Genomic DNA, 25,974 nt, shown 5'->3' on the forward strand with positions numbered 1-25,974 from the left:
AAAGATTCCTCAGCTTCACTTCTCTGTCGAGCTTGGGCACGGCTGTGTCGGACGGCGCATTTCTGATTTCTTTCTCCGATGTCTCCATCTTTGTTTTGACCAGCTGCCTACCAATGACGCTGAGAAAAAAACTAAATCTAGACTGAAAAATAAATAGATTTTATTATTCTAATACCAAAAAGTTGAATTTGTATTTGCAAAATATCGATACTTGGCTTCCGTGTATCGATACAATATCGCCACGCAAAATATCGCGATACTATGCTGTATCGGTTCTTCCCCTCACCCCTACCAGACAGTGTGCACACTAGATTATGGTTGATTTTTGAGCGTGATGTTGATGAACACTATTCTCCCACAATGCAATGCACAACGGAAATGGAGGCACTGGGGGAATTAAACTAGATTGTGGGAGGTGGTGAGTTGAACAGCTTAAGAACAAAAGGTGTTACAACTTAAGAAAGACACGTTGCTGCCCGCTTTGTGAAATTGAACTGCAACAAAGTTGCAGTTTCCCACTTTGCACATATTGTAACATTTATTGTCAGTATAAAACAAGTCGAGTGTTGGATTACTGCTCAAACAGTATATGACAATCAGTATGTGGCACACATTGTACAGAATTAGTTTGTGCTGCAGTATGGATTTTGGGGGGGTGCACTCATTTTGACACGCCATTGAAGGAAAACTACAGGTGTCGCTAAAAGCATCAATGGGGCTTTTTCACAGCCGGTGTTTATACTTGTCATAGCAGGGGAGGCACAGGTGTAATCAATACCATTAACGATAGCAGCGAGCATGAGTGCAGCCCTCATTAGTGTTATTAATTACACCTGTGTACCTGCAATGACGAATATCTTGTGTGAAAAGGGTCTGTTAGAAATCTTTTTTCTGATCACTGAATGAACAAAGTAACTGTTGAATGTAGGGCAGGGGCTGCGTGTGCATTGCTGATTCAAACAGGAGCAGCAACATGCAGCCACAAGGTGTCAGTTTAGCTCCGTGCTTGTCGACTCCAACCACCAGACCGCACCATCGGCCATGTGTCTCTGAGTCCCTGGCTCACTTCATTATTAAACCAGTGTCAAAGATGTTCTGAGCACCTCCCGATGACTGTGTGCGTGTGTCTGTTTTTAATGTTAGAATTCATTTTCTCTGGCCACATGCGAAGGAAAAGACGAGTCAATCCCACAATATAGAAACCGTGTGGGTCCCTCTGTTTAAAGGAGCCAATGCTTAATGGTCAGACACAGGCCTCGGTGTATGTTTTAGGATCGCACAGTGCTAACATGTTAAGGGCTGCAGTCGTGCATCACATCAGTACAGATGCAATGTGTTGAAATAATATTAATTAGCTTTGGATTTGACGTTACTGCACGTCATCTAGGGAGTCAGGTGTCAAAAAGGAAATACAGCATTTTAAAGCTGTAAGAGTGCAGCAAATGTGTCATCATTTGCACTCATTTGCATTTTGAGCTGGTGAATGTTGGTTATTACCCCTCATTTACCTTGTCTAACTGTTGTTCACCAACATATCTAATTTCCCCCTGGGGATGAATACAGTTTATATCTATCTATCATATTTAAAGTATATAGTTGCCAACTAACTGTAGCCAAAGAGTTTATGGTAAGTCAATTAGCTTTTTCACTCCAACTATATTTTTTTGTGAACCGTGTGAGCCAACCATCCTTTCCTTTTGTTTCCTTATTGTCCATGCCGTGTTATAATCCAGTGAATGTTAACTGCATTATTTAATCTTTTTTTTGTCTATTAAGTGTACATATTTGCAGCATTTGATTCATTCATTAATAGCATTTTAAAATGTTATGATTTCCTGAGGATATGCGTTGTCATAGCTGAATTCTTTCTTGACCCACTACACCACTGAAGGACGTCTTAATGTCTGGATGTCGTTATAGAATTTGGTGTGTTTCTTGAGCCACATGTTCTGTTGAATGCTCCGCAGCAAATCTAAAATTCAGTTCAGAACTGTAGAGTGCCGTGGAAAAGCTTTTAGCAGTGTACTGTATGTGTCCCATTTGTGTATCCCAGCTTCTTTTCCAAACAGACATCTTCCTTTTCTATTCAAGAAAATTCTATTCGATTTCAAGAGGCACTTCATTTGGGATGCGATCGTAAAAGATGTCTTGTTTCTGGACGCATTTATTTGTAATGAGATATTACCGTTCTGCTGCCTCTTTGTGTCTCCCTCTTGTTGTGTTTATTATCTTGGACACTTTGTTCTTTGCTCTCAGGCTCTAAACATTGACTGTGGCTACCGGTATGCTAGTCTGAAGTCAAACGTGAATTATCATCACTTTTATAAAACAAGTAAAACACAGACTCTAGCTTACATTTTCTTCTTGAAGCCAGTTGCTGTGCAGCTGCATCAACATTATACAGTGTTACACACCTGTGCACACACACACACACCTGTCCGCCCAACCCCCGTCACACATAACCCTGTACTTCTAACGTTGTGAGGACACTCATTGTTGTAATGCATTCCCTTGCCCTTTATCCCAATATTAACCATCACAACTAAATGCCCAACCCTGACCCTAATTCCCTCACCTCATTTTACAACCAAGTCTGAACCGCTCAAACAGGCCTTTGAAGAAGTGAGGACCGCCCGCGATGTCCTCACTGTGACGGTCTGAAACTCACTGGTCCTCGCAAAGATATATGTACAAGTACACACACACACACACTCTGATTTACTCAATAGAATAAAAATAATTGGTTTAAAATCCAGAAGCGTGCAGTTTTGACGGACTCTTCTGCAATGATTACTTCAGAAAAAAAGAGAAAATATAATTACAGGCCGATATGTTTAACACACATCAGTGTACGAGTTGGTACACAGTACTCTTTGTTCTTTATATATCAATGTTTTCATGTTATTTGGGCTATTATAGTCACACAATTAGTATTTTTTCGTTAAACTCATTACAACCTAATAAGATAAATCCTTTCTTCTTTTATCCTGCTTGTCCCTGATCACACACCCCTCCTCAGTGCTGTGTCAGCTGTTTAACTTTTGTTTAACAGTGCTGGTCATTTCCCATATTTCCATCTCCTTGCTCTCTTTTTCTCATTGGCCTATAGTGAATGGTTTTAATCTCTTTATCTGTACGCTATCCCAAACTTTTTAATTGTGCCCTTTGAGAGTGCTGTGTCAGGTGCTAAAGTTGTGCATCACACTGTATATCGCTCCGCTGCCACATGCGTCATCGCCCAGCGAAGCAGCCGATCAGAATTAATGATGTTGGGATGTTGGCGAATGAGCAAAGAGGCAGTAATTTATTCAGAAGGTTCCACATGGCCGGACCAATGGGAGGCTGTAGAGGTTGTTGTGTGTTATAAACTTGTTCATCCATGGACAGGCATCATAAAAGGTGATCCTTCATCCTCAACACGATGAAAGCGCTCTTGTCTGCCTAGTGTGGATCCAACAGAAACAAGTGGCTGACGAATGAAAGCCACCGAGAGTTAACCTCCACGAGGGTTCTCTAGTTAAACTCTAAAGGTGTCGAGATATCAGAGGACTATGTTGAAGTTGAGGAAACTATGACTAATTATTCCACTTTCTTTTATGTGCGTCTTGGTGGCAATACTGGAAATACTCAGCTCATTAAGAAGACGGTAAAGGAGCATTAATTGATTCTTTTTTTCCTCCACTTCAGGGAAGTATAACAAGCTGTAAACACAGCAGCTTTACATATTATCACCCTATAAAGTGAACGAATGTGAATGTGAGCAAACAGCCTATATTTACACTTCCAGGAGACATGAAGCAGCATTAGCATTTATTCTGTGTCATGTTTCTGGCTACCCAGTGAGTGTCCAATATTCACTCTCATTTTAGCTCTGTTCTTTGGTCTCCTATGACTCCTGAGGGAAACATCTGGCTCTTTAGCTGCTAAATGTTCCACTGTGATTTCCGACGAGCCGCTAACTTAGTGCATACAACAGTTTGACCGTGAAAATCAACACATGATTTGAAGTTTCTCTTTTTCACTGATTGTTTGTGTTTTTAAGGGCTGTTTTAGTCAGCTACTACATTTGTATTGTATTACATATTTCCAAATATACCTTACTCAAATAAAAAAAAAGAAATCTTTCTTTTTGCTCAAATATAAAAAAGATTACATATAATTATCCGCTTACTGTCACAATCAAGAGAAGTTCTGCGCTGCTTTAGGCTAAATGCTTGATTAAAGAAAGAAAAAAAGAAGACTAGCGAGCAGTATGATTGAACAAACCGTAGAATAAGTGATTTAAGGTTTTCTCCAGGGGACAGTTGTCATCATATGTGAGTGATTCACAACGTGAATAGGGTGAAGCTAAAAATGTATTCCTGAATGCTTCGGGCAGTCACTGTAATGTCACAGGGACTGGATTTTATAGACTTTCATGGGTACTGCTGACCTGAGCTCCCATACATCTGTTACACTCGTGGATGGGTTCGTAATAAATTAAGATAGCAGATGAACCAGAAGTCTGTTCTTTTCATGTCATTTCACAAAAATTACTCCAAAAAATGACATCTTTTTAACCTTTTCATTTTCCGCTCAGACGTCACACCAGTTTCACTTCATGTCTGACATGGACTTTGGAGATTAGTTGCTTTCAGTCACTTCAGTTCAGTTTTCATGACATTTGTTTGAAGTAGAGTTGGGGGTCACATGAGTTGAAATAAGACGATCAATTAAGGCAATTACTGGTTGCTTGAAAATGTTAAAGTCATCATTTAGTATCAGGGAAACGCTTCTCGACAGTTACCTCACCGGAGATAAAAGTAATCTGAGCACATTTTAGATTGATCATACTATAGATATGTTTGCATATGCATGCTTTACATTTTATAACAATGCTTCAAGAGGCTCGTGAATCATTTTATTTCCATTTAGATCAGGAGCTTTTGGAGAGACACCCAAGGCAATAACATCATGTTCATGCACTGGTCAATTTTCAGAGTTTGGGCTATTTTGCATCCATAACATCCAGAAAACATTTGTTTGTACAAATTGTCAGCCATAATGAAACCACATGATACAAGTTCCCTGCCCTTTACAGTCGCAGTCTGTTTGAAGATAAAGGCGTGTTTATTTGGCTATTTTGCCCTTGAAGACATGTTTCTAGGTCAATATGCAAAAGAAGACATGTCATCATGCATTAATGAGATTTTTATTTGGTGTTTGCACGCTTTGTCAGTCATCATCGAATGGAAAAAAGTGTTTGAAAATGTTAATTCCGCCTCCTTTGTGCTGCCAAATCCAGACATGACTGAAACCAGTGCAGAGCTTTAAATCAAGTCATCCCCTCTTTTATGTGTCTGCTGCCAGTTCCTCTTTCTTCTTCTTCTTTCCCCAACATCACAAAATCAACCGCTCATCCTGCTTGTAGCCACAAAGAAAGAAATAGATGAGAGTTGCATTCACGAGACCATGTGGAAGCATTCACAAGGGATGGAGAAAAACACAGGAGATGACCTGTCCTGGGGCTCAAAACAAACTCTTTTATGAACACAAACACACACACACACACACACACCAAAACCAGACGCATACACACACATACACCCTTACTGTATGCACACACTCCCGCTCATAAACACATACATATTTTTGTTGCCGCCTGCATCACCGGAGACAGCCGGCAATGAGTTTCATTTTGTGTGTCAGCAGTATTTCCATTAGACCTGATGTAATGTCCACACGATAATGGGCCTGAAGAAAGGCTGCATGAAGACATAGTGGTTTATGTACACAGGGGCAAAATGTCCCCCTGCCCTATAATGGAATGCTTAACTCCATGTTTTCTTTTCTTCCTTGTCTGTGTGTGTGTGTTTCCCATCTCCTCCTGTTTCTGCGTCGCCCTCTGGTGTTTTCTGCCTATTTGTGTGCATTTTGTAGATTTTCATCGGAGAGGTGTCCATGTATGTGATGAAGTCGACGAGGGAAGCTCTCCTGGCCCAGGAGAAAACCATCGTGACAGGAGACTGTTGTTACCTCAACCCCCTTATCCGTCGCGTCATACGCTTCGTAGGTAAGAAGCTTTTCATGCCAAATAGTCCTAACTGCCCTTCATGTGGACGGTACAAGGCAGTAGCTCACAGCTCAGAAACGCACTACATCACCGTGTCCACCATGTCATCCATGTCCTCTCACAGGTACACGGGGGCGCCAAATCACAACTTTTACTTTCAGTGTGTATTCAGTCAGTCTCCTGTTGTTTATCATTATGTGAGTACAGTTTACAGTAAACCATGAATCTGAAACATCAGGAATGTGTCTGTGGCTTTTAGTGTTTCAGTAAGCTTTTAACCAAGAAGCAACATGCTGCATATCGTGGCTAAGCTGACAGGTGAATGTGCTGTCACTCACCTCCTGAGAGGGGAGCTCCAATGCAAAAAGCTGCACATTTAAACAGTAAGCCTGATGAGTCAGGGCTTGAGGATGTTGGTGTTTATAGAGGACACACAATGCTCATTTTAGCTTCATACCTTTTTGGTTCCTCCTAGAACACGTTTACATGCTTTAATGTTCAACACATATTGTTTTTCTCATACTGTCTGTCTGAATACACCTGTATTCACCCTCTGTCTGAAACGCTCCCTTTTAGCGCCTGTTTCTGTTTGTAGATCAGCCAATTGTGAAAGTGCAACACACATGAGCTGTAGCACGTGCCTGCCGAGCCGGTTATGGCAGCAGTGGAGCTAATATGATGCATTTGCTGCTTTTTCGGAGGCAGTGATGCTTGCCGATGCTGGGAGCCGTGGTGTAGCCTGAAGCGATGATGCGTATCAAGATGAAGCTGGTGTGTGTGCCGTTAAGTGTATTCAGTATTCTTGGCTTAAATGATCCAAGGGCTACAGTTAGCAACATATAATAGGCTTTGGGTTGACCAACAGTTGCAATCACCTCAGCCTTGTTCAAGTGTGAATACAATTACATTTCATGTAATATTGTAGGGAACAAAAGTAAAAATGCATGCACATGCATGTCAGGGAGACTATCACAAGGCTGACATATGGAGACAGACAACCATTCACACTCTCATTTACACCTGTGGGAAATGGAGTCCGTAATTAACATAACCTGTATGTCTTGGACTGTGGGAGGAAGTCAGGGGACCTGGATAAAAACCCACCCTGACACGGGCCGATGAAACAAAATCTAATTTAAACATGTTGGATTGTAGGCAACATGCCAAAAAGCTTGACATCGCAATTACAGGTAAGGTTTATAGCCCCACGCAACCTTTGAATTTAACTTTTTGCAGCCACTTTCCCACAAAGCTTGAGTAGCGCTGGGCAAACTGACAGGCTCTTTGCTACCTTTTCCAGTAAATGAGGTCGTTTGCTGGACTTAAGTGGCGTAATCAGAACTGCATTGTTCATTTTTTAAATAAATTGTCAATTTATAATAAAACTCATCAGAGATTCATTCGCCTGCCATTCGCGTGATTTATATTTCCATCAGCTGCCAAACAATCTCTCAAATGTGTAGGATCACTGGGGCTGTTAGTTTTCCCGCTCTCCTGCTCCCTCCCATCTCCTCTCGTCTCACCCTAATTCCCCTTCTCTATTTCCCTCAATGATGCCCTTCACACAATCGTGTCCCTGTAACCCTCACTGGCAACCAAACCCTACCGCACCTCAGCCCCCCCCCCCCCCCCCCCCCGGCCCCAGGATGAGTATACAAAGCAATTTCAGAGTAATTTCATGGCTAAGCAGGCCAGATAATAAGCAGTCATATTTCACAGCAAACAGAATGCAGACGCAGACATTGGTCAGGGTTGGTGGGCTGAAAGTGTCAGTGCAATCATTCACATGAGATGCTTTTGTTTGTTTATATTTTGTTCCTTGCCTGTTGTCCACTGTATTAACTTCATTAGATTCCAGCATTTTTCAGGGTATAGTACTAACCGTGGATATTCTGGGGTTGAGCACTGCCTCGTGACAGTTGGGGTTTACAGTTGGTTTGTGTGCCAGTGCTGGGAGCCAGATAGTCACAGGTCAATGTAACTTCGGGTACAAGGTGACTGCACCATGCGTGAAGAGGGAAACGCGTGTGAAGCTTTTAAAGCTTTGTGTTCATGTGTTCATTTTACTTTGCTGTGTGGTTTCATGTGCTATAAAGTCTAATTGTGTGCCCCAGGTGTGTTTGCGTTCGGCCTGTTTGCCACAGACATCTTCGTCAACGCGGGACAGGTGGTGACTGGAGGTCTCTCGCCGTACTTCCTGTCCGTGTGCAAGCCCAACTATACCGGCACCGAGTGCCGCTTTAATCACCAGTTCATCATCAACGGCAACATCTGCACCGGGAACCCCGTTGTTGTGGAGAACGCTCGCCGGTCGTTCCCATCCAAGGACGCTTCGCTGAGTGTGTACTCTGCTGTTTACCTGACGGTGAGAAGAATGTACTCAGGTTAACTGTGGAGGATTAAGAGCTGCTTAACTGAATTCATAGATACAATTTTAATTAAGCAGTTTGTTGTCTAAGTTATGTTTGAGTTGTTTCAAATATAATTAAATATACCAGAATATCAAATTCAGGCTCTAACGGTGTATATATAGTAACTGTATTCTGGAATATAGAAACAGCATTTGTTGTCGTTGTTCTGTTTATTTAAATCAGTACTACATTATTAGAAAATCCTTTTTTTTTTTTAAATACTCCATCAAATTTTCTTCAAGAAAACGGGAGATAATTTAATTAAAAATCAGTGTCATCGAGTGTACTTGAAGCTCCAGAGTTACTCATTTGGGACTTCATGCAATTATTTTACACACTTATATCCAAGCAATCAGATGAATAGATCCTTTTAATTGATTTAAGTTATACCCTTGATTTGTCATTTTAAAAAGCTTTGAATAAAAGGGAATATTTTATGTAATAAGGTGCTACGCACATCCATCTTTGATGGAGGGATTGGCAAGGAAATATTTCTTGAAAGTGTGTCAAAGAATGTTTCACACAAGCGTAGGGTGCGTTCAGGCATTTTTTTTTTGAAAATTGGCTGGAGGAACACACGAGGAATGGCTTTTTTGAAGAAGAGCCGCAATTTGATATCGGAGTGACGGAGGGGGCTCAGCTGCTGAAAAGTGAAAGACAGAGAAGAGGTGCAGATTTTATCAGCCAGAACAAGAGCAATACAAGGACAGGTTATTGATGAAGAGGATTTGATACGCACAGCTCCGTGCACTGTGTGGCGTGGGAGGAGGTAAAAGTTCAAGAAGTGAGAACATATGGAGGAAGACAGTGTTTTTAAAAGCTGACAGTCTCCTCACAGCTTTCACTCACCGTTAGAAGTTCCTCTGTTAGGTTAATCTTGTAATCTTTTATTGTCTGTTGTCAAGAAGAGTTGACCTCTCAGCGCTGCCTCGGTAACATGTCGACACATTCAAGGGAGAAGTAGTCAGGCTTTAAACGCACAAAGCATATATTCAACGTTGAAGTATAATCAAACTGATAAAAATGTATGAATAAGGATAACGAAATGTTCTAATCAATGGTGTAACAAATGTTTAACTGCATAGAAGTGATTTAAACAAATGTAATGAATGTTTCTGTGTGTTCTGTGTAAGATTGGAGCTGAAATGAAATGTATTGGGCAAGAATGACATTGCTGTAATCAAGACCAGATGTTGGGTGTAGTCAAAAGAAAGTTCTGGAAACTGATGCAATAGTTGAGTCATACCGGCAATGTTCGGCTTAACGCCCTTTCCAGAGGGAGGGGGGATGAGTAATGGACCAAACAGGTGGGGGCTGATCACAGCCCATATGAGGAATATAAGGACATGCTTGCAAAGAGCAAAGCTGGGATTTCATCGCGGATGCCGACCAAGCGCATCGGAAGAAGATACTAAAGCCTGCAGCTGATGTATTGAGGACTTCGTCTCTGTTCACGGAAAAGAGACCTCTGTTCGTGGACATTGAGATTAAAAGACGAAGGTTCTAACTCTCCCCACCGCTCGCCTCTTAACATCTGGACAACTGAGAAAGCCGCAGCTGCCTGAGAAAGACTTTGTACTGAGTTTTGAAAACAGCTGAACGGGCTCCGTTGCGGAGCGGAAGGATCGAGGGTCAGGCCTGACCTTCGCTCCTAACAACTCCAAAAGAACTCTTTTCATCGCACCATTGGAAATCCAGCTCCAACCGAGCCGTCTCGGCGACTAAAACTAATGAGTATAATCGAAGAAGATAATTAAATTGACTAATCATGTGTAGTGACATTTTATGTGAGCTGTAGCTGTAACCCCTGCAAACTAACTAAATATAACCTGCAATAAATATCTAATCTGCATTTAAAGTGAAATCCTCAAGTGCATTAATTTGCTCGAGTAGTAAAGAGTTCCTCGTGACAGTAAAAAGTTAAAGCTATTGTATGTCTAACAACTGAGTTCTGAAAGGTTATCCTAGAGACCGAATCCACTTAACAACCCCTTACGGTTTTAGCAAGAATTAATCCTAGCCGTTAAAACCTAACCTGGCATTTACCAAGAGCACGGATCCATAAGAGGGAAGCTGCCATAACCGACGCGACTGGTGTGAGCGCCCGGGGCCAGGACTGGTCTCTCGGCCGAGTGCGCTCTGACCGGAGGAAGCAGGGTAGACGTCGGGAGTAACGGCAGTTAGCGGAGCCAGGCGAGTTCCCTCGCCAGAACACCAGCTCGAGAATCTTTTAATAGAGAGCTGAGTCAGTAATTAGCCCCGTATCGGGCCAGAAGTACCCAGGATCTAACATGTGGCGCCCAACGTGGGGCTCGACGGAAAAGGAGTACGTTGAGTCCAAAAGAAGAACCCCGGCAGCTAAGAGAGGCTGTCGTTCGTGTACGAAAAGACCTGAGGTGAGGCGTTGGGGTAGAAAGTAAAGCTGCCCAAGCCTCGAAGAAGTCCGATGGCGAGACATCCACGCATCGAAGCTGTGTGTGGTATTTACAAGCCAGCACAGGAGAAGCCGCAGGCGACGGGGAGCATCGACCAGACTCGCCCGACCTGTAGAGGGGCCAGAGCCTGATCCCATCCCTTCCTCAACGCGCGACGAGAGGCTTTGGGAGGAAGGCGACTCGAGACAACAAAGACAAAGACAAAGTCCAAGATGCAAGTGCAGCAGAACGGACCAGATGTTCCAGGGACCGGCCGGCAGACGGAGGCGACCCAGCGGGACGAGCCAGCGGCCCAGATGAAGGAATCGCCACCGGACGGCAGAGAGGACCCGATGGCGACGAAGGCAGCCCGCAGACGACGACGACTCAGCAGGACGTGCCAGCGACATCGACCCAGGACCCGGCAGCAGACGGCAGCGCGGACCAGGAGGAGGACGGCGCTGGAGCTCGAAGTGGTGCACCAGAGGGCCCACACGCGAGAAGAAATTCACTGGCAAGGAAACGAAGAAGTGGATCGTTTCGTCCAGATGACACAAATTGTCTTTGTTGGGATCGAGAAGTGGGAAGAATTGCCCAAAGGAAGGGTAGTCCCAGATCCGACATGTTAGATCCTGGGTACTTCTGGCCCGATACGGGGCTAATTACTGACTCAGCTCTCTATTAAAAGATTCTCGAGCTGGTGTTCTGGCGAGGGAACTCGCCTGGCTCCGCTAACTGCCGTTACTCCCGACGTCTACCCTGCTTCCTCCGGTCAGAGCGCACTCGGCCGAGAGACCAGTCCTGGCCCCGGGCGCTCACACCAGTCGCGTCGGTTATGGCAGCTTCCCTCTTATGGATCCGTGCTCTTGGTAAATGCCAGGTTAGGTTTTAACGGCTAGGATTAATTCTTGCTAAAACCGTAAGGGGTTGTTAAGTGGATTCGGTCTCTAGGATAACCTTTCAGAACTCAGTTGTTAGACATACAATAGCTTTAACTTTTTACTGTCACGAGGAACTCTTTACTACTCGAGCAAATTAATGCACTTGAGGATTTCACTTTAAATGCAGATTAGATATTTATTGCAGGTTATATTTAGTTAGTTTGCAGGGGTTACAGCTACAGCTCACATAAAATGTCACTACACATGATTAGTCAATTTAATTATCTTCTTCGATTATACTCATTAGTTTTAGTCGCCGAGACGGCTCGGTTGGAGCTGGATTTCCAATGGTGCGATGAAAAGAGTTCTTTTGGAGTTGTTAGGAGCGAAGGTCAGGCCTGACCCTCGATCCTTCCGCTCCGCAACGGAGCCCGTTCAGCTGTTTTCAAAACTCAGTACAAAGTCTTTCTCAGGCAGCTGCGGCTTTCTCAGTTGTCCAGATGTTAAGAGGCGAGCGGTGGGGAGAGTTAGAACCTTCGTCTTTTAATCTCAATGTCCACGAACAGAGGTCTCTTTTCCGTGAACAGAGACGAAGTCCTCAATACATCAGCTGCAGGCTTTAGTATCTTCTTCCGATGCGCTTGGTCGGCATCCGCGATGAAATCCCAGCTTTGCTCTTTGCAAGCATGTCCTTATATTCCTCATATGGGCTGTGATCAGCCCCCACCTGTTTGGTCCATTACTCATCCCCCCTCCCTCTGGAAAGGGCGTTAAGCCGAACATTGCCGGTATGACTCAACTATTGCATCAGTTTCCAGAACTTTCTTTTGACTACACCCAACATCTGGTCTTGATTACAGCAATGTCATTCTTGCCCAATACATTTCATTTCAGCTCCAATCTTACACAGAACACACAGAAACATTCATTACATTTGTTTAAATCACTTCTATGCAGTTAAACATTTGTTACACCATTGATTAGAACATTTCGTTATCCTTATTCATACATTTTTATCAGTTTGATTATACTTCAACGTTGAATATATGCTTTGTGCGTTTAAAGCCTGACTACTTCTCCCTTGAATGTGTCGACATGTTACCGAGGCAGCGCTGAGAGGTCAACTCTTCTTGACACCCCCTTCTTGAGGTCTCAAGCTGCCGCATTGTGCCCCAAGTAATCCTCTAGGAACTCATCGTCGTCCTCGGCGGTGATGATGAGAACGTCGTCTTCTGGCTCGGATTCGTGTTGCCAGCTGTCGAGCACCACCAGGCCTTCCATACCTGGTGGCTGGAGATCCAGGAGGGCGTTGTCATCTTCCTCGTCATCTATGGCATCCTTCATCTGCTCGTCCAGGCTCAGGACCAGGGCCAACACATTCTGGTTCAGAATGCTGTCTGGGGAGAGGGAGGCCGGAGTAGGGACGGGGCTGGTTGATGCTTTGTCCTCATCCTCGCCTGGAACTATCAATCCTTCAGGGATTACCTCCACCAGCTCTCCGCAGTCCTCGTCGTATCCCCACATCCCCATTAGATTTGGTACTACTCCTGCGAGCATCGTCTGGCTACCCACGTCTCGGTGTTCCACACCCGGGATGCTTGCCGTGTCGTCGTCTTCTTCTGGAGTTGGTAGTGGATACTGCAGGGCGGGCAGGCGAGGTCCAATGACGACGAAGCGGCCATCGGTGAGGTGGGTGCTGGACACCCGGATGCCATCAGGATACGCCCATATTTTTGTGTATACTGGGCAGTATACACCATCAGCATAGAGCAGGACCTCTGGTGGGGTTCTCCCAGCGGAAGTCCACACTGGTTTTGCTTTAGCCTCTAATTCCATACAGTCGACTACATTCATCGCAGGCATATAAGGGGTACTTCCTTTGCAGAAGAGGCCGCTGGCTGCTCCTACCGGGAATTGCCCCAGGTAGCATTGGGTGCACCATAGGGCTTGGTTTACCTCCCACAGGTGCAACATTAGCTCCGGAGGAATCCCACAGCGGACACAGCAGACCTCCTCCTGAATGTTGTTGAACACAAAGACTTCATTAATTATTACATTTTTCAGCGCATTTTTACAAGCCAAGCTTTAGCAAGCAGGGGGTGGTCTTATTTTCATTCTTTTTTAAGGCCCCCTCTCATTATTGGAGCGCTTTGCAGAGCGCCGCAGAGCCAGAGAATGCAGCCATGGAGATGCCAACACCATTGGAGGAGGTGTTAGGCCTGGGCTTGTAGGCCTAACCCTTCTTGGAAACAAAGGCTCATACAGCATGAGCCAGGCTGCTATCCCGATTGATGATTCAGAACCCAACCAGTAGATGGCGACAGTTATGCCCCAACCTATGCCCCAAAGAGCAATGGCGCCGATCTTGTGGAGCCAACGCCCTCTTCCTCTTTCTTTCATAGCCATGGTCATGACCACGAGATACGTCAGGGCTGTAACCGCCAGAAAGGCCTCGACGATTGCCGAGACCATCTTCAGGGGGTTGTAGAAAACTGCAGCGACGTCGATTACCAGCCAGATGATCACCATTCCACCCTTTACTAGACCGCAGCGAGTAGAGTCGATGTGGATTCTCCCCAGGAGGTATGTAGCGAACCATGTCAGGGTAAGCCACAGTGATCCTCGATAGATGTTTTCAATCGCTGTTTTCAGACACCCTACAACCAGGGCCAGTATTCTTAGCGGCTGATTCATGGACCATTCGCCCATGCAACAGTAGAAGAACCATATGATCTCAAGGACCCAAAAGTCCAGGTCGGTTAAGCGAATAAATGGCCTGCATCTGCGTGCTGTGTCGGAGGAGTTCTGTAACGCTTCAGTTATACTCATTCCGAAGGTGGTCATGCCTGGAGTCACAATAGTTGTGGTGTTGGTCATACTCACTCCGAAAGTGGTCATGCCTGGGGGAGACGTGGCGTTCATGCCTGGAGGTGCAAGGGTTGTGGTGTTGGTCATGTTGGTCATCTTGGCTTTTTAGGTTTATTCGCTCTTATTTCAGTATGAGGCTCTTGGTTCAGGTTCCGGGTCTGCAATGGCTATGGCGCTCCAGTTGTTCACCCTTTATAGGTGGGTGGACTCCTCCTTCCTTCGTGGGAGGAGTCCCTTCTTCACTTCTCCTTTTTCCTTCAACTTCCCCTTAAAGCACGAGGCAACAGTGGCTGCTACCCCGCCCTTAATGGCGGCACAGATTATTAGGCCCAAGATGACAATTCCAATTATCATCAACAAATAAGGCCAAAGCCAGGAGAACAAACTCCCCATCCATCCCTTTATGACCGAGAATCCTTCTCCAATCTTCCCTGCCACTTCTTCCACTACGATGGTTGCGGTCCCGGCTATGGAGGCGCCCGTTAGTTCGATCCAACTGCACTCGTGTTCTCGTCGGCCGCTCCCGCAACTCAGCCAGTGTTCTTCTGGCTCGTAGCAGGTTCCGTTCCCGTAGAGGCGGTTAGCTCCTACCCATTCAAATCCTTTGTCTTCTTTACCCTCGCAGAGGCTTTTCCTGAAGGCGTGGCCCTCAGCTAGAAAGACTGTAGGGTCGGTTACTGGGGGAATGATTTGGCCGTTCACGTTTACTCTGTCTTTCATGCGATGGCCCAGGATTAAGTTGGTACAGCTGCTAGTCAGAGGCCCTGACCGTCTCCATTTCCCGTCTTTAGCCTTCACCCAGGTTACTTCTTGCACGTGGGTTTCATATTCTGCTCCATAGTGGGTCTGGCAATGGTCTTCCCATCCTGGCACAGTCTCACAATGTCCCCCGGCCAGGCTGATGTTGCAGGTCGTGTTTCCTCGGTTGCATTCCATTTTCCAGGGCCGCGGGCCCACATATGGTTCTGGTCGGCTCCAAACCCCAGGCCAGATGTCTCTTTCTTTCGAGTATACTGTGGCCAGGTACTGATACTTCACCCAGTAGTTGTTGGTTTGAGTTAGACATGGCACCACCCATTCTAACACTTCATCCTTCTGTAGGCCCCACCAGGTTGAGCTGTCGTCCCGGGTGTGGGCCTCTTTCCATGCCTGCAGGGTTCCTTTGATCGTCTTGTTCGTCTTCAGGCCTGTGCAGTCATATAGCCACGTTCCCCAAGCCCGATACCACTCTTGCCAGAGTGTGCATCTCGGGGAGGCGCCGTCGGCTAGATACTCTGTTCCGTTCAGAGCGATGAACATTTTGTTGGTCACACAAGTGTCAATCTTTTGGAAATCCCCTCTTGGGGCTGTCATTAACTCCTCGGGTTTCGGCAGCTTTTGTACATACATGTCAGTCGTCCTTGGTCCCAAGAGGCCGTAGCTGGCTCTGGAGTATCCCTCCGTGAAGGCTCCTTTGAAATGCTTCAGCTCGGTTATCCATATCCACGGCAGGGTGTTGTTGAGCCAGGCCTCGTGCCGGGCATTAGGTTCGGGTAGATAGATGAACTTATGAGCCTGATACTGTGGTTTGTTTACCGGAGTTATTACGAAGTAATTCTGACTTTCGCAATAAAAGAACACATTCCAGAAGCACTTATCCAGGAGAGGGAGCTTGTTGGTTTTACAGTGCTTCGTCCATTTCCTGCTCCGATTTCTCCGAAGACTGTCACTTGACTTGAATAGCGGCGGCGGCTGCGGCTGCTCTTCTTTTTCCTCTGGAGCCGTCTCTGAAGCCGTAGGTTGTACTTCCTCTTCCTCCTCTTCCTTCTCCTGCGTGACATTCACGGCTCGGCTGGTGAGGTTGTTCCGCTGGCAGTCGGTGGAGTTTCCTAGTGTGGTGTTACCTGTGGCACTTAGTGGTCTCACTTTAGCTTTAACCCGTCGTGGTTTTCGCCGCGGTTGTGTGGCCTCACAGGTGAGATTGTAGTGTCCCCAGAACATTCCGTCTGCCGGTAAAATCATCAAACACGTATCATTGCGGTGGCTCGCTGCATAGGTTACCTCGGGTTTCCAGTATCCCTCGTTCCCTTGCTCTGCCCATGAGACACATGCCCATGAACAGTACCAGCCTGGGACACCGTTTTCGGGGTAGATCCAATTACACTGTGCCCGTTTTTCTTCTTGTGCTTTCTTCATCATTACTGTAATCTTCATCTCCGCTCCTAGCGTAGATACTTCATCTATCCTCCATGTCGAATTCTCTATTACCTTCTGGAATTCGCCTGCCCAGTCTGTTTCTTCACCCGTGTCGTTGATTTTCGAATCGTTGATTTTCTGTTCCCAGAAAGTCATCCACGCGATGATAGTAGCTGTCAGGTTCGGAGCCGTCCCACCCCCTTCTTGGACTTGACGGGTTGCATTAGAGCCAACCTCAAGGTCCAACCAGGGCGAGGCGCGCTTCTGTCCAGCGAGTTGAGAGAGAACGATCGTTCCAGAGTCGACCGTCCAGCATGTCTGGTCGAACTTCTTTGTGGTAGTGTAGGACACCCGCACATGAGTGAGGGCCCAGGGGATACTACCATAGTAGTACAGTATAGCCAGGACAGCGCACAGTCCTGCAAGTCCTGCTACTACTTTAGCCATTAAGCAAAGCCATAGTCGTTTTCCATTCCGAGGTCGTTCACTTGATTGGTCCAGTCGCTTGCCGGGGCGTCTTAATGAGACGGGGGTAAAGGTTGAGGATCGCCTAAATTCATGAACTCTCCCATGAAGTAGTGGGAGATCCATGGTTTCGGATTCTGCAGTGCTCTGGTCGGTAGCACCTCTGGAAGAGGAGCTAGGCATCCGGAGCTGAGGCGCGGGGGAGAGTCAGGATCGCACTGACTAATCCTGCCCTTCAGGAGCTGGTGATATAGCACCGATGGGTATCTGCCAATGGCTAAGTCCAGCCCCCGCCACACCCACTGGTAGTAGGTGACGATTAAGGAGGGGGAGCAGGGGGGGGGTGCAAAGCAACCCTCGTTCACAGCATTATTTTGCCGCAGCCATGCGTAGATCTGTCTGTCCACTGGGTCGATAAGGATCCGGACTTTGGCAAGAGATGCGTATAACGGCTGACCGTCGTCCGTCTGGAGCTCCGTTACTTTAGCCCATGCTGCCAAGGGTTCGTGAAGGTTAAGCCGGCCAAACCCCGTAGTCCGTAATCTGGAAGGAGGCAATTCCCTCAGGGTCAGGCATGGGTCCGGGTTCGGTGGGCCAAGGCCTGGCAGGCGGTAATGAACCATACGCAACTCTATGTCTTGGTTCTCAATTACACAGCGCGCGCTGTTTTTCACGTGGAGCGCTATGAGACGCCGCATGACCGGGCTGGTGGTCCAGATCACATTTTCACCCAGCGAAAGATCAACATAATCGTTTTGCAAATAATCAGCATAGTTAGGACCCCAGCGCAACTTCAATCGCAGACCCATAACTGAGATGAAAACGGTATTCAGGATCCAGGGGGATTGGTCAGGACAAGGGAGGACTGGCTGCAGCAGCCACGGATGGGTCCGATTGACTCTGTCATATTGGAGTTGCCATCCTGTGCGAAAAGCAGTCAGCAATTCCGCCTTCCCGGGTATTGACAGGTCAATCGAGCGCCTATATTCGCCATTGCTGCAGAAATAGGCGCCGGATCCACAGAGGCCTTTTCGGTAGGCAAAATCGCGTTGGGGTCTGTCCAAAAAGACATTTTCATTCGGCAATTGCAGATATGGCCTTCTTTGTGCGAGGAGGGACTGAGAGACTATTGATAGGTCCCTGCAATCTTTGTTTGGTGGGTTTGGCAGCGACATGTTGACAATCAAGTTCCGTGTTTTCTAGCAGCTATACTTTTTCTAAGAGCTGTTACTGCGAGGCTTTCCACCCCGCTGCAGTTTGCGAAATGACTTCCGTGCCCAAGCGGTCAAACCTTTTGCGTCTGCGCGTGGGTTTGGAGGAGGCTCCGCCTCATCCGCTCTGGTCAGCTCCACCCCGACGAGTCCCGGATTTTATAAGCAAATGTGTACTAACCAAACCGATTTAACAAATGTAAGAACTGATTAACAAATGTTCTGTGTGACCGGAGCTGCGATGTAAGAAAAGTGCTTGTCAGGAGGACTTGCAGAAATTAGGAGAAGACTGTTGCAAGAGATGAGTCGGAGGCAGGAAGCCTGGACTTATATGGACATGTTCGAACCCAACATCCTTTCCAGAGGGTGGGGGGGATGAGAGCATGTATTGAGCAGGAGGGGGGCTAACAGCCCAAATGATGAATAAAAGAAGTGGTTTGCTTGCTGCAAGCTGGGATTTCAACACGCGTGCTGTCCAAATGCACCAGATGAGAAGATACGGACGATTGCAACTGATGTATTGAGGACTTCGTCTCTGTTCACGGAAAGAACACCGCTGTTCGTGGACAAGAAGATTTAAAGACGGAGGTTTTCCTCTCCCCACTGCTCGACTCTTAACATCTGGACAACAGAGAAGATGCAGCAGCCCGAGAAAGACTTTGTACTGAGTTTTGTGGACTGTTGGACGAACTCCGTTGCAGAGCAGGAGGAGACCGAGGGTCCGGCCGGACCTTCGCTCCTAACAACTCCAAAAGAACCTTTTTCATCGCACCATTGAACATCCAGCTCCAACCGAGCCGTCTCGGCATCTAAAACTAATGAGTATAATCGAAGAAGAAATTTAAAGTAACGAATCAAGTGTAGTAACATTTTATGTGAGCTGTAGCTTTAACCCTTGCAAACTAACTAAATATAACCTGCAATAAATATCTAATCTGCATTTAAAGTAAATTTCTCAAGTGCATTCATTTGCTCAAGTAGTAAAAAGTTCCTCGTGGCAGTAAAAAGTTAAAGCCATTGTATGTCTAACAACTGAGTTCTGAAAGGTTATCCTAGAGACTGAATCCACTTAACAATCCCTTACGGTTTTAGCAAGAAGTAATCCTAGCCGTTAAAACCTAACCTGGCATTTACCAAGAGCACGGATCCATAAGAGGGAAGCTGCCATAACCGACGCGACTGGTAGGAGCGCCCGGGGTCAGGGTGGCCCCTCGACCGAGTGCACTCAGACCGGAGGAAGCAGGGTAGACGTCGGGAGTAACGGCAGTTAGCGGAGCCAGGCGAGTTCCCTCGCAAGAACACCAGCTCGAGAATCTTTTAATAGAGAGCTGAGTCAGTAATTAGCCCCGTATCGGGCCAGAAGTACCCAGGATCTAACACTGTGAAAAAAAACTCTTTGTGTTGGAGAGGTATTTCACTCAAATGATGTCAGTTTTTGACATCTTTCTTTAACAGCAATGGAGGCTTTGTGCTCTCACTAAATTGTAAAATATTTGATTCCATTTCTGTGGGAACACCTCAAGTTGCTCTTCATGAGATTGCCTCTGTTGTCTACCCAAAGAGAGAGAAAGACACAGTGAAGAACGGAACTTTTTATTTATTTTCACAGTCCTTGTTTTGATTTAATCTGCCTTCTGTCCTCCTGTCCAGATGTACATCACCAGCACCATCAAGACCAAGTCCAGCCGCCTGGCCAAGCCTGTGCTCTGTCTGGGCACTCTCTGCTCAGCCTTCCTCACCGGCCTCAACCGAGTCTCAGAGTACCGAAACCACTGTTCGGACGTAGTGGCCGGATTTTTACTGGGATCGGCCATTGCTCTGTTTCTGGTGAGGACGGCGAAAGAGTGACATGTTTGGGGAAGTGTGGGAGCGGGGATTAGAGGAGTAGAGCGAAGATGATTCTTCCGAGGTGGATTCTGGTCATGACTTGTTTTCAAATTTTCAGCTTCATTTTGGAAATGACCCAAACCAGTAATTAAATGATTATTCTGGCTGCACCCCTTCTCAAAGCCTGTAACATGGTTTTGGTGCCATCTTTAAATACAGTTCTATGCAAATGTAGGTCTTAAAATTCTTACACAGCATACATATTTTTGTCTTTATTTATATTCATGTGTAGTGGCATTTATTAAGTGTTTGTAAAGGCAACATAAAAAAAAAAAATATATATATATATATATATATATATATATATATATATATATATATATATATATATATATAGATAGATAGAGATATATATAGAATATGTAAAAGGTAGCTGTGTGTCAATGCAGTCATGTGCACTGACTCGTTAAACACTTATTTGCGAAAGAAGCTTAAAAGAGCACTTTGTGAAGAGGTGATAGAGGGAGAGGATTCAAGGATCACTTTCAAAATAAGACAGGAAACAGACAGCAGTAAGATTTACAGACGGCCCTACAGTATGGCGAGGAGCGGTTCAAAAACTGTGAGGTTCTCGAAGGATGAGCATTTGTGGGGCAAAATAGGGCCACACAAGATGTTCAAATGATGGTAGATTTTAGTGTGAATAGATGGTTACAGAGTTTCCAATCACACCTTGCTCTCGTCTTTGTTTGTCCTTGGACCATGAGGAGGATGAGCCCCAGCGACCCACTCTTTTAATAAATGATATTCGCTTTCAATGAGTGATCTATAAAAAATTGAGTCAGTGGTCTCCAGGGAGAGAGGGACACAAGAAAATCAGTCATCACCTCAGCAGTTTTGAATCGGCTCATTTCCGGCTTATCAGCAAACTGAGGACGGCAGCCTCCTCCCTTCACATCGACCTAATGGTCCCGATGAAGATCATAAAGTTCTTGTCATCTGAAAAAAACTGAAGAGATATAATGGAGTGTTATCTTGAGGAAAATGAATTGGTACAAGGAGAGTAAAAAGCAGCAGGTACATCTCAACCCCTCCCCCCCCCCCCCGCTATCAGTACTGCGAAGAGATCCGAATGGGCACATCAAACAGCTGCCTTTGGTGTTACAAGAGATTTATCCTCAGCCAGCAGATTGAGGGATCAGTCTTAAGCACTTGGTCGTTGAGCTCCAGGATGATGTTGGAGACGGAGGTGTCCACTTGATCAAAGGCAAAGCAGAGGCACATGCTGACTGCATGCCGGTTCTGATAGAGCAGCGTTTGCCAAACTTTTTATTTTTATTTGGGGACCCACGTTTTAAAAATGACGAACCATCGCTCCCCAAGTCCCAATAGGGCTTAGCTATAACTTGGCAGAAGAGCTAATTTGTGCGTAAATGAACATTCCTAACCTTATTTACTGTCGTTGGGAATAGCCGTGATGGAGACACCTGAGACAATAGATGGCAGCTTGGCAGGGCCTGTCTTAGCATGGCTGACGAGACGAATGAAAGCAGTCTTTTCCGATCTACTCGGACGCGCTTCAGTTGAGAGAAAACAAGACAGTGTAAACCACACTGAATTGCATTTGAAACAAGCAGGATGCCATTTGTCATGTGAAAACAGCAGGAAATGAGTGTCAGTGTAGAGTTGTCCATGCTTTAACCTAATCAACATTAGACTCACTGTTACAGACATTTTTGTGAAGCATTCATATGCTTTTTATGAAACGCTGACGCTGGAGTGTCGCCGCTAGATTCTCGCCCAGCACTGTCCTTGAACTGCCACAAACAAGGACACCTTGAGCTTCTTCCAGCAGTGAATCGCCCTGCTTCGTTTTCTCCTTTGCCACTGCCTGAGGGCATGGTCGGCCCGGGGGCGGATTCCCTCTCGGGCTGCCTTCTTTGATTAACCAGTCCATGGAGGAGCAGAAGTAAAGCAACCTTGGTGGTTTTTCTACTGTTAACAGATCCTGACAAAAAAACAACTGAATTTACAAGTGACTGTAGATTATAAGAATTTTACATAAAACCAGGCGTCAGTTCCTGATACAAAGATGAACACCAGGAGCATCTCCTTTGACTGCATTAAAGGATGGCTGAATTGTGTAGACTCATACCATGTTTAATTGAGCTTTTACACCCATATGAACGATATATTACAGCGATAACTGTTCCGAAGCTCAACAAAAACGGTCACATCTCTCCAAAAAAACTCATGGGTGCTGTTAAGTCCTTTTAATTGGGGCCTAAAATAGCAGTGGCACTAGGGTTGGCAGGCGGTCTGATATAATACACAAGTAATGTCATTTTAATATGGACGTAGGTGACATTCTCTTTCAACATTGGTGTGAGTCTCATTTGTTGCAGTTTAATAACACCACTTTGTCCGATAATAGGAATTTCAAATTGAATGAGAGACTGGTGACATTCTTGGACAGCCTGCAGTGCAGTGCGGCTGTTCACATTATTTGGTGCAAGAAGTCTGCATCAAGGCACACATGTTAGCCCCGCTAGGGGAACGGCTCTCGGGATAGTGATATCAGTCTGTCGGTCCACCCCCATTCGTATGGACTGAAATATGTCAGCAACTATTTGATGGATTGGCAAGTATTTTTGTACAGATATTCATGCTTCCCAGGCTATCCCCTGGCTTTTCTTCTGGCGCCTCCAGCAAATTGAATTTTGTGGGTTCGAGTGTCAACAACTGTTGGATGGATTTGGTACACACATTCATTTCCCCTCAGGATGAATTGTGATCTGTTTGGTGGTCTTTTAACTTTTCATCAGGTGATTTTGTTTTTTTTAATTTGTCCTAATCATTGATTGATGAAAAAAAATGCCTGCAAAACAAATTACATTCCCATCAGTCTCAGCTGTACTGCTTATTAGCAAATGTTACATGCTACAGCTTCACTATACAGTGAATATGGTAAGCAGTATACCTACAGTAGCGTTGTCATTGTTAGCATGTTGGAATTGCTGTGTCCAAGTACATTCTCACAGACTGCTACCGTGGCTGAAGACTGTCCGTCTTGTTGTATGACGTCACAATGATTCGTCAAATAAATATGTATTCAGACAGTTTTTGGGGATTACGGGAAGGAAAAAAAATGAAAACTTTGTCATGGATTAATTCAACTTCATCTCAAATAACCCAGCCTGGTTTGGTAAAAGCCATAATACCGGACACAACGTCAGAATGTCATAGCAGGAGCTAACTTTCACGTTCTAAAAATGAATCCATGACATTTTCATTTCCACCTCAGCCTGTCATTATTAACCTACCTGGCTGTTAATGTTGAACTGTCCTCATACCTTACAGGGTATATGTGTTGTGAACAACTTCAAAGGCGTCCACAGTGCAGCAGCTAAACAGAAAACTGAAGACTACCGTGGTCTGCCTCTGATGACTTTCCCCCGTGTAGAGAGCCCACTGGAGACCCTCAGCGCACAGGTACTTGAAAACACTTAACCTGGATTCCCAAAAACCAAATCTCTATGGTGCACATTATGCTTCCCAATTAATTGGAAGAGCTCCCTCAAGACTGTAAGCTTACAACAACCTCCCCTTCAGAATTTAGCCTGCTGCAATTTGTTGTAATTTCCCAGAATTCGCATAGAGAAAGGGTCAGTCACATATTTGGTTGACCATGTGTTCTTTCTTTCTTTCTTTCTTTCTCTTTCTTTCTTTCTTTCTTTCTTTCTTTCTTTCTTTCAACACAAAGCAATGACACATGTTCAAAAGAACATACAGTCATGACATTTTGCACTACACCCCTGTCCTCCTTCCCAAACGTACACAACCTCACACAGAGCACCTCTGATACTGTTTGACACGTATTTCTTCTACTTTCTCCATTTCCACGCCTTTTCCCTCGCCTGTCTACTTCCTTTCTAAATCTCTGTCAATCCTTCTACCTCTATCTCCATCCTCCCCTCCTCCCGCCACGTCCATTTTCAGAACCACTCAGCATCGATGACGGAGGTCACATGACTAAGGGGGCAGCACCGGGTCACGTTTGCGTCTCCACAGCACTTCCAGACACAATGACGAGGACGCATGCCACGTGGCTCTGAATGCTTAACAAACAACATAGCTGATATATCTGTTTAATTCACCCGAGGGACAAATTACAACATGTTTCTAACGGTTTTCATCTAGTTGGGCTATGCTCAATTCAACCTGCCAAGGTGCACCTATTGCATCCGTGACAAAAACAAATCACATGGCAAACTTAAGCACAGATTGTTTTTCCAGATATTTGGAACCATTTGAAACATGGGACATTATTTTCCCTCCACGGTGCGGTGTTTGTAGTTAGAGGACGGTGTTTTGTACATTTTGTATGAGCGAGTGCTGTAGCCTATCCTGACGGTGTTAAACCTGCGCACTTCCTGTCAGCTGACTCACCCAGTTTTACATCACATCCTGTCAGGTGACTTGCCACGTCACTCACCACATCTATTCCCCTCAGTCTGAAAAATGTGCTGTGGAAAAAATATTGATGTTGTCGTTCTGTGATGTTTGTCATTTGTACAGGAAAAAAAAAGACAGAAGCCTTGTTTTTATTATCTCGCTCTGTACATTAATTGACCGTGTCAGGTCATATTTTGTAAAGATTTTTTGTCAATCTGTGTGACTATTATGATCCATTTGGACCTGTTTGCCTGCTGTGTAAACCTGGATATGTTTTGGTATCAGTTTAGGTGTTTTGGGGAATGAACCCTTTCCCCTTTGGAGGAAACGATAAGGAAGAGTCAGTCACATCCTCCGAGTCAGAAAATGGGGTTTGGCATTTGCAGTGCCATGTTATGAGCAACAATGAATATGAAATAAATTGAACACTATGAGAGTGTTTCACCCCAATTTCCTGATTCACTGTGATGTTAACAGGATTACTTTCCACAGAGAGGTCCAGTGGGGCTAGCCTGTGCCAGATCTATCTGACGATTTCACTGGTATGGCAGTACAATTAAGTTTAACCTTCAGAATCTTCAGAAAGTACATTTAAAAAAAGATTTTAAAAAAGTGAATGCTCTTTGGAGTGACACTGAGTGACTTACTTAATAAGGCCCGGCTAGCCCCTTTTATTGGAAACCAGGCTAATGACTCCTGCTTCACTTTTCCTCCATGAAGCACCCCTTTCCCTCCCCGACCCACCAGTGGATTGTGATGCAATGTTGTGACTCCATTTCCCATTGGAAGATACGCCTAGCATGAAGAGAGATGGTCAAGATGTTTTATAGATATTCATGATTTCAATTATACTCATTATCATTGTGATTATAAACGTTTTTTTACTTTAAGAACAAAAAAAAGTGTTTCATTTGAAATGCTACATATATATTTTTTCTTCGTTCGACCACAAATTAAAATGTCAGTAGCAACAATGTGTTCTCTTGTCTTTTTCATTATGTGTCAGAGTACTGAAATGAAAGTGGTGTCTTCTTCTTGTCATAAACAAATGATGGCCAAAGACCGTTGTTTCAAATGTCTACATTTCAAATTCAAAGTTGCATACAAAAGTCTTGAGGCTGGGAGCAGGACTTAATCAGTCTTGCCAAGTTACCTTGCCGGAATAAGTGCTCTTCAGATATGTAATCAAGCACAATGTGATGAGTTTATAAAAAT

At 45.1% G+C, this 25,974-nt stretch overlaps 1 protein-coding gene across 1 annotated transcript in view; it reads left to right on the forward strand.

Moving 5' to 3' along the window:
- The window catches only part of plppr1 (phospholipid phosphatase related 1), a 54,698-nt gene extending 29,015 nt beyond the window's left edge, over positions 1–25,683 (forward strand). The window contains exons 4-8 of the mRNA XM_079290076.1: positions 5,920–6,052; positions 8,167–8,417; positions 20,128–20,304; positions 23,665–23,796; positions 24,304–25,683. Of these exons, the coding sequence (XP_079146202.1) occupies positions 5,920–6,052; positions 8,167–8,417; positions 20,128–20,304; positions 23,665–23,796; positions 24,304–24,336 (726 nt within the window). The 3' untranslated portion in view covers positions 24,337–25,683. The remainder of the gene's footprint in view (positions 1–5,919; positions 6,053–8,166; positions 8,418–20,127; positions 20,305–23,664; positions 23,797–24,303) is intronic.
- Positions 25,684–25,974: the final 291 nt, after the last annotated feature.

The sequence above is a fragment of the Melanostigma gelatinosum genome (assembly GCF_949748355.1).
Source record: "Melanostigma gelatinosum genome assembly, chromosome: 18".
Taxonomy (NCBI): Eukaryota; Metazoa; Chordata; class Actinopteri; order Perciformes; family Zoarcidae; genus Melanostigma; species Melanostigma gelatinosum.